The sequence below is a fragment of the Pteropus alecto genome, unplaced genomic scaffold, assembly GCF_000325575.1.
Source record: "Pteropus alecto unplaced genomic scaffold, ASM32557v1 scaffold196, whole genome shotgun sequence".
In the NCBI taxonomy this organism is placed as follows: Eukaryota; Metazoa; Chordata; class Mammalia; order Chiroptera; family Pteropodidae; genus Pteropus; species Pteropus alecto.
Genome location: NW_006439717.1, coordinates 2,302,905 through 2,312,311, shown reverse-complemented (window position 1 = coordinate 2,312,311; position 9,407 = coordinate 2,302,905). Strand labels below are relative to the sequence as shown.

Sequence of the window (9,407 nt, the reverse complement as noted above, 5' to 3'; positions counted from 1 at the left end):
GGAGCCAAGGACATGGACAAGTCTGTAACTAAGCAGAGCTTCCACCATGACCAGACTCTCAGGATAATACTGCCTTGGGTCTTGAATTGAAGGCTTTTAGGGCTAACATCAGGTTAATAGCTGGAAAAACAGGCTGGCATATCAGTTGTCTCTATTTATTGCTGAGTAATAAATACATGAGTGTTTTGCTTTGGTCCTCTCACCATGCTAAGAAGCAATGGGCAGCCACTAATCACAAAGAATTCAAGGATGTTTAGCATTCACAAAAAGCTTGGTACAAAGAATAGAAAAGAGGATTGATCGTGGTATAATCTCTGGGATATCAAACCAATGACCACTGAACTATGACTTCTTGGTCTCAGCTGGTCTTTTGCCATTGCAAATGCACTACTCTACCATAGTTCGGAATCTGCCCTGACTTTGTAGTTTTGCTCCAATGTTACAGAACGTGCATATTCGATTACCCCAGTTGAGAATAGCAAAAATCACTGTATTTTACTATTTAAATGAGTCCTTAAAATAAACATCAAGACAATTTTTGATGGAAACTAGGACGCAGGGAAAGAACAGGTATCTCTGTATGCCAGTAGTTAAGACAGACCTGAGTATCATGTACAGACTCAGCCATTTCCCACCACAAACACACGTACATGAACATGCGCACAAGCATATACACGTGAACCTCCTCCCTGTCACAGGAAGGACATTTCTGCAAACTCATTTCTGACTGCATTTTTGTGACATCGCTTCCTCTTCAAAGTCCAGTCTGATATTTTAGATCCAGGTCCCATATACCGAAGTATTAAATAGAGTAAGAATTCCCCTTATACACACCCTCTAGTCCCTAGAGAGACCTTGAGACACAGTAGAAAATGGAGCTCTGCTTGTTGTAAGGTGGAGTTTCTGCCGTGGCCTTCGCTGGGCAATGACTGAGGTGTGCTCCTGCCTAGATACTCCCCCAGTGATCTCAGAGTCTCCCTGTGTGACCATGGCACAGGATGTCAGGCAACCATGACAGAGTGAATCAGGCTCAGAATGGGGCCCAAACAAACACTAACAACTTTTCCCATGTGCCAACTACCCAATCTAACCACCACAGTGATGGGCACAGAGCGGGCCTGCAGGACCTGTCTGTGGTAGATTGAATGAACTAAAGAACTTATGTAGGACCAGCCATTACAAACTGTGTTGGCCACACTTCCTCCTTTCACCATTTCCTCTTCCTATGTTTCAATATTGGACAACACGATCAAAGAGTATACCTTTGCATTTGCTAGGTGTGCTTGAAGATCTGCTAAGAAATTAAAATTCACTTTCACTTTGATTCCTATCAATGTGCTTTCAGTCATGAACTGCTATTTTCTGAAGATCCAGTGGGTGGCAGTAATACCAAAGAAATGTCAGCTGCCAGCCTGCTTCTCCAGTGGTCCTGCTTTTGTGCTACCATGTTCAGCAGTGACTGTAGCATCGAAGAGACTGAGTGTCTAAATCAGACTGACTCTGCTTGATTCTCACCTTTGCAGGACATTCTATCTCTCAGAGCCTGTTTCTAGGATTGCGACGATATATGCAAAGCCCCTGGTACAGTGCCTAGCACACAACAGTATGTGTATAAGTGGCAGCTAATATTATCACTAAACCTGTTTAAACTGTTATGACTAATAAGAGAAAATCCTATTCCTGTTCCACACTCATTAATTATTCAAAAACCATTTAGGGGGAAAGAGCTATCTCAACACAATCCTGTAAAAGATAATTAATCTCCACTGATGGTGAAAAGGTGTTTTTTAATGTTCGAGGAAGTGCTTTGAACCAGACTTAAAAGGCTCTTTATCTGGATACTTCATTTCTTTTAGTGCTTGAATTCATTCATTTGTTTATTCAGGAAATATTTATTAACTTCATATTATGTGCCAAGTAACAAGTTTTGGAAATCATCTTTTGAAAACACACTGCATGTTTATAATCCCACTGGCATACGAACTAATTTTAGTTCCCACTGAATCTACATTCATCACGTCATCCATGCACACAAACTTCAGGACAACTCAATTGTTATATGATAGTGATAGCCTTCTTTTAAACTTAATATTGAAACTCATGGTTTAACAGAGGTCTGATTTTAAATTCAGCAACATATATACCAGTCACTATGATAGGCGTTACAAATACAAAAAAAAAGCCCTAGCCTCTGCCTTTGAGACTCTCAGAGCCTAGTGGGAGAATCAAACAGGTATCAACAATAATACGAGGTGACAAGGGCAATGATAGAAGCCCAAGATGCAGGACACTAAGTTCACCTGATGGGATGGAGGAAGGCATCCCCAAGAAAAAGACATCTAGGCTCAGACATGAAGGATTGGAAATGATCATCCAGGTGAACGTGGAAGAAAGCATGGTCCAGGCAGAGAACAGCTTAGAATGGAGGGGCGTAAGAATGGAGGGATTTGCAGGCAGTAGGGTGCTTGTGGGGGCTTGGTTATAGGGAGATGGGTGAGGTGATGGGAGCCATATCATGAAGGGCCTTCCATGCAGTGACAAAGAAGCCAGTTTTCTGAAAGTGATAGAGAGCCACTCAACGGGTTAAACAAAAGAGTGACATGTGATTTGAGTTTTAAGACCATTCTGGTAGCAATGATGAGGGGTCAGTTGCTGATGGTGTGGCTAGAACAGGAGACCAATTAGAAGAATACTGCAGGAATGTAGAAGTTAAATAATGAGCATCTAAACTAGTAATAATGGAAAACAGGCTAACATTTTTTATTTCAAATGCAAATAAAGTAAATCTTGGGATTTATCCTTCTTCAGTCCAGTACCTAAACAAGTAACACACATAAATAGTACAACCAGAGTAGTTCAAATAGCCATAGATTAAGAGTTAGAAGAAAGCATGTTCTGAACTTGCTCTATTTTTTAGCTCTGTAATCACAAACATTTACTGAGTCTCCCTTTTTTATGTTAAAAATGGCAATAACACTACCTGCCCTGACTACTTTATAAGTTTCTTCTAAGGACACATAATATGCAAAGGAACTGTTTTGCCTTTAGAATGCTTTTCTATATATCAAAATCAACTAATTAATGACTTGAGAAAAATTCAAGTCATTCAAAATTCAAAACATAAAGCTTATATATAAGCTATACATAAAAGACTAAATGTCAATGCTTGTTCATATACCATAAGACAATACATTTAGCAATGCATAACATTAATAAATTCTATCCTAAGTGTATTGCAAAACACTGAGGCTAAGCAAATTATGATCATTTCAGTAACTTATACTGTGAACTGGGGAAATTATCTTTGCAAATAGATTATTCCTCAAGCAACTATAAGCATAATATTATGCAACAAAAATTATCAATAGCTAAATAAATTTAAAAAAAAAATTGTACACCTGAAGCTCACTGGATTTTGTTAACCAATGTCACCATAAAAAATTAATAAAAAAATATTATTGACTATAAAAAAATTATCAACAGTGTAAAAGTTTTAAATTTGATTTATTGATGCTAACAGCTATATGATGGTGACCTAATATTTTTTTTAACAATCTGATAGCCTCTAAATTTAAGTTGGTTTTAACAACTTAAAGGATGCCCAAAATTTGCTAGATTGCTACTTAAACATTTAACTAAAATTGATTCTTGCTGTCGAATTCAATTAAACTGTATAAATGTCAGTGAAGGACCTAACCAGGTGCAAAGGACTGTGCCAGGGCTATGCAGAACTAAGATAAAGAGAACAAGAGCCCTGCTTTCAAAAGCTTATAGACACCACACTCACACACAACACATGTAGGCAAGCTACATGCTACTACTTCAAACATTCCTAGTTTTTAAATTGTTTATGCCTCAATTTAGATTATGTGTCTTAAGTTAATAGGTAACGTGGATACAAGGAAAAAAGCTGAAGCATTAAAATTTAAAGATGCTGTGACTCTTCCATTAACCTATATAAAAAACCCAATTAAAAGTATCTTTTCAACATAATACTAAAAACATATCCTGCAAATGATTTTGTTAGTGAACTGGCATGATGATATTAAAAAGTTTTATAAAGGAACAATCTAGTTACCTAAACTTCCTGTAAACAAATATAACTTTATTCACATGCTAATAAAGCAATCTGGTCATGTGGTCACAAAACTCATGAAAATATGATGTTACATTAACAGGGCACTAAAGACTGTATCTATATCTAACATTTAAATGACTTATAAAATACTGACCTTTACAAGTATACTTCATTATTTCTATTTTTATTTTCAGAAAAAGACATAAATAGTTCACTTGAATACATTTCTCATGAGTTAAATCACAATTCACTTTACAGTTAATCAACATATTCAAAGACAGTACTTTCTTGTATGATTTCATTATCTTAAAAGCAAAACACTTTCTGTAGAAAATTTATATACGAAAGTCAAAGACAATAATTTCAGTAAAAATGGGAATCAACCACCATATCTTTTCTTGAGTTCTTCAACAGAATTACCCTTCAATCCTGATTTGTCTATGTGATTGAATAATACATGTGTAACTGAAAAAGAAAAAAAAAAATTTTCATGTGAATCCTCATTTTTAAAAACTAAGAAACAAAAATTAGAGTAATCTGATCTGTCAAATGAAACTTTTACACCTGAAAGCAATAATCATTAGGATTATTTATAAATTTACTATTCAGATATTTAAAAAGCCAACCCCAAAACAGAAAATTATATGGCAATCCAATGATATTTCTTACGGGAATATTTTGCTTTCTAGTAAAAAATTTCCCCTATCTTCAACATTAATCTTACAGATTAAACTTAACTCATTCTGAGCTTCCTAAAGTTTTTACTCTATTTAACAAGTGTCCTTTTACTTATTATTATAATTGTTTTGCAAACTTAAATTTTATTTTAGAAAAAAATTTTATACCACTACTCTAAATTGAAAATTAGCAATAACATCTACAAAAATCATGTTTGATGGGCTAGTAATACATTTTTATAATATGTAATAAAATATATAACTATTAAAAGTTAAAAGATCTTATGAGCCATGTAAAATCTTTATCTTTCATACCAGTGAATGGTCAACACTCAACATTTTTGAAAATACTGTTATTGTTTATATATTTCTCAACATTTAAACTAGCTAACAGTGTTTAATGATAATGACAATAATAAAAGAGCACAGCAGCTAATATTTATTAAATGTTTAGTTACATAGCAGGAACCTTTCTAAGAGTTTCCCATGTTTAACTTAGTGGACAGTGATGACCCAACCAAGATGGTACTGTTGGTAAATCGTCTGAAGAACCAACTCACATTCTTTGAGTATACTTGAACTTATTACACTATAGTGGCAAGAAATTCATTCATTCGACACACTTAAACTAAGAGGTTATTAGGTACTAAGCTCTGTTGTATGCTGAAGCCTAGAGAACAGGGTAGATGAAGCTCCTGCCCTCATGGAGCCTTCCTCCTATCAGGGAGAGAAGTAACAAACATATCCATGAAACACTGTCAGCTAGTTACATATTACAAAGAAAAATAAAGCAGAGTAAGAAGACAGAGAGTGATGAGGAGGGAAGGCAGGCAGTTATTTTAACTAGGGCTGGTGAGGAAAGGTATCTCTGAGGTGGTGACGGTTAGGTGGAAATTCAAATGAAGTACGGTAAAAGATATGTGGGAAGATATTCCAGGCTAAGGGAACAGCCAAATGCAAAGCCCCTGAGGCTAAAATAAGTCTGGCAGTTCGGTATATTAAAAAAAAAAATCTAAGTGGTGTGAAGGGGCAGAGTGATTGAAAAAAGTGGTAGAAGATGAGGTCAGAATAGTAATTAGAGTAATACTTTTTAGAGAATTTCAGGGACTGTTTTTGATTCACTGAGGATAAGGCAGAAACTTCTTTTGGTTTAAATTATATTTAAAAATCTCTCTACATTACAAATATACTTCCCAAAGTACAATGTAAAGAGTATTTTTCATAGTGACTGAGACTCATTCAATGTCACTGCTAGAAACAAAGAAATAAGAAAGGAGCCATAAGTTTGTTTAGTCCAAGAGATCTGAAAATGGCACATTGAGTTTTCACTATTTTTAAATCTAAAAAAGTCTGGTACTTTGGCATTCTAATGATTTTTCTTTTTCCTAAAACTAGAATATAGTCCAAAACTCTGAGTAACTGAAGTTTCTGCAGTTGGATTTTACTTAAATTAGAGTTTCCCAAGATAGACACTTTCTGTCAAAGACTAATAGAGAAATAAGTAAGGGATCTAATTCTTCAGGCTCATCACCTGCCACTCTTTACCAACTAACTCTACAACCTAGCCACACTGCATTTTTAATTTTCTCAACTCAATTTTCTTTCCTGCCTCAGAGCCTATGCACACATTCTTTCCTCAGTCTAAAACTCTTCCCTACCCCCTTCATCTAATTGACTCTTGTACTTTGAGGATCCGGCTTAAATCAAACAAGCTCAAGGAAATTAGCTCTCACAAAATGGGATGTACCTCCTGTGTACCCATGCCTCCTATGGCAGGTGCTCAACCATTACTCTTATTATTGTATTTTCAAGTAAAAGAGCCCAGATTAGAGCAGGACTGTCTAAGTTTAAATCCTGAGTCTGACTTCCTAACTACATGACCTTGGTCACAGTTCCTTATCTCTTTATGCCTTGGTTTTCTTCTTTGCAAAAAAAATCATACCGACACCTCATAATGTTACTGTCGGGATTTAATTAATTTTACTTAAACTGTAATTAAATTAATATGATTGTAATTAATTTAAATTTAATTGTATGTACTTTGGACATAGTAAATAGTCAATAAATGTTTGCTATAGTTGGTTAAAAAAGTAAGGGAACAATACAAGAATAAAGGAATATGGAAAAGCTTTCTTCACAGAACTTACTTTTTTTCTCAGGTTCTGACATAAACATCACTGCCATATCAAACCTTTTTAATTTAGAAAGCCTTTGTAAGATTTCAAAGATGAGTGATGGCTTTTCTTTCCTGAAATAAACCAAATTTAAAACAAATGATTCACTAAAAGTAGCTCATTTAATTCTTTACTTATACAATATGTAAGATCTTCATTTATCTTTTTTCCCTGGATGCTACCTATATTTTAAGTGCACAAATGAAGAAATTTATCAAGTCAATTGAAGAAATTATAAAATTCTAAAATATGAGGCTTAGCATGGACATTATTAATCTGCTATAAACTGTCACTTCTATACCCTACTTTTCTCTTTAAAAAAATTTAAAGTCTTTTTTCCTTCTATTTAATCATTTCCCTTATTACTGTTTGCACTTGTCACCTTTACAACTTCTGCAACAGTAAAATTTACTATCAAGTCAATTGAAGAAATTATAAAATTCTAAAATATGAGGCTTAGCATGGACATTATTAATCTGCTATAAACTGTCACTTCTATACCCTACTTTTCTCTTTAAAAAAATTTAAAGTCTTTTTTCCTCCTATTTAATCATTTCCCTTATTACTGCTTGCACTTGTCACCTTTATAACTTCTGCAACAGTAAAATTTACTAGAAAACTGCTATACAGAAGGTTGTAATATGATATCAAAATGAATGAATTTCCCAAACCATCAGAAATAACATAGCATTACAATATGAAAGTATACCTAAAAAAATTCAACTTACTCAATGTAAAAGTCGTGCAGAATTTTAATGATTTGATTGAATACATCTGGATCTAGATTTTTCTGAAACAACTTAGGATACAAGGATGGTTCAATTTGCTTGGAAAAAACATAGTTAGAAAATTAAATTATGGCGACATGCACATATCATAAATTATATAATAATTACTAAGGTAAATATAGTAAAGAATAACTACTATGCATTAGTACTTAATAAACAATAACTGGGGGGTGGGGGGGTTACACCAAAATGTAATTAATGATAGAAGAAAGGTTAGAGGAACTGTAAAATAATCACTCAGTTCAAGTCAGAGAAAAACCTCATGAACAAGAGATGAACACCACCCTAAGAAAGACAGGAAACTTGAGGGCTCTCAAGGAGCAATAAGATAGAATTTAAAAAATAAAACTACGTGAGATACTGTACTTGGAAGTAACTGTATACTGCATAATTATAGAGATTACTATAATTGCACTGAAAAAAACCTATTCTAATCCATTATTTGGTAAATTTTATATGATTTGACTCTTTTTCTTGGAGCAAATAAAAGTTCATTTTCAGGAGACTGCCTAAATATTGCTAGCGTTACTTGGCACAAAGAAGACACTTGATATATTTTAGCTTCTTTCCCCAGCTTGAAGGACAAAGAATTAAGTTTAAGTTCGATATATGAAATTAGATTAAGTTATTTTGAACAAAAGAATTCAAAATATGACCTATTTCCACAGGTTCCCTGTCTGCAAATATTTAAAATGTTCTGGCCAGGGTGATAGATGTATCAGGCAAGGGATAAGAGCATTTTCTACAGTTGTATTATACAAAAAGCAAATATAACACTTTATTATATAGTGACAAAGAAATTCTTTGACCTTTTACTTAGAACTACTAGCTTCCTCTTTCTTACCTTCAAATACTGATATAACATATCTGGAGAACTTTTCAGTTGTCTGAAATCAGATTCAAGCTGGAATGAGTTTGAAGGAACTGGAGGAAGAACGGTTGTAATCGACTGAGCAGGTATTTTGTCTACCTCTACAGAAATCTTCTCACTGAAAGACTGACATACATCCTGTTTCAAATTAACCTGAGGTCTGGAAATATTTCAGAGGCATCAATCAAACAATTGAAAAGAACTACAAATAGTCAAAGCTTATATAAACATCAATAGAGATTTTTACATTTCTGACTTTATTGATATTGTATTATCTATTTACATTCTGAAAATGCTAATTCTTTCAGCTGATAATATATGTATATTTTTCACAATACAGATTATGCCTTTGCAAATTTTCACATGCTATGTAATGACTATTCTCATCTGTTGGGCAATTAGCTGGACCACCTTCTGAGTACGCCATTTCTATACACTGCATTACTACATCACCTATACTTATAACTCAGCCTTCTAGAAATCTGAATTATCAGTTTCAAAAAAGATCTAAGGAAAAAAAATCCTTCCTCCTTAAAAAAAAATCTGCCTATTTAGTGTTTCCCCACAATCTATACTATCATTTTAAATAGAAATATTGCAAAAATTCAAAGTTTAAAAAAACTTCTACTAGGATTGCTGAGTGCAATGCAGGAATATGTTAAGTAAAGTTACAATACAAAATAAACTTAGCTTACATTTTTTTATATTCTCATAATGAAGGAAACATGAGACTATTTTTTAAAATCCCAAATGAATTTTAAACAGCCCACAAATAATCTTAAATATGAATGGCTAGAATAATGATCGTGCCTAAATTTT

General features: G+C 33.8%; 1 protein-coding gene across 6 annotated transcripts in view; it reads right to left on the bottom strand.

The window, feature by feature from the left end:
• Window positions 1-2,736: 2,736 nt before the first annotated feature.
• The window catches only part of RPAP3 (RNA polymerase II associated protein 3), a 28,731-nt gene continuing 22,060 nt past the window's right edge, over window positions 2,737-9,407 (bottom strand). For 5 of the 6 annotated variants that reach the window (XM_006916856.3, XM_006916854.3, XM_006916855.3 and 2 more), the window contains exons 14-17: window positions 8,562-8,748; window positions 7,658-7,755; window positions 6,903-7,003; window positions 2,737-4,543 (exon numbers count right to left, since the gene is read on the bottom strand). In XM_006916856.3, coding sequence (XP_006916918.1) covers window positions 4,458-4,543; window positions 6,903-7,003; window positions 7,658-7,755; window positions 8,562-8,748 — 472 coding nt within the window. In that variant the 3' untranslated portion in view covers window positions 2,737-4,457. Of the gene's footprint in view, window positions 4,544-6,902; window positions 7,004-7,652; window positions 7,756-8,561; window positions 8,749-9,407 lie in introns of those variants that run through there. The other variant, XM_025050272.1, reaches the window with a different exon arrangement.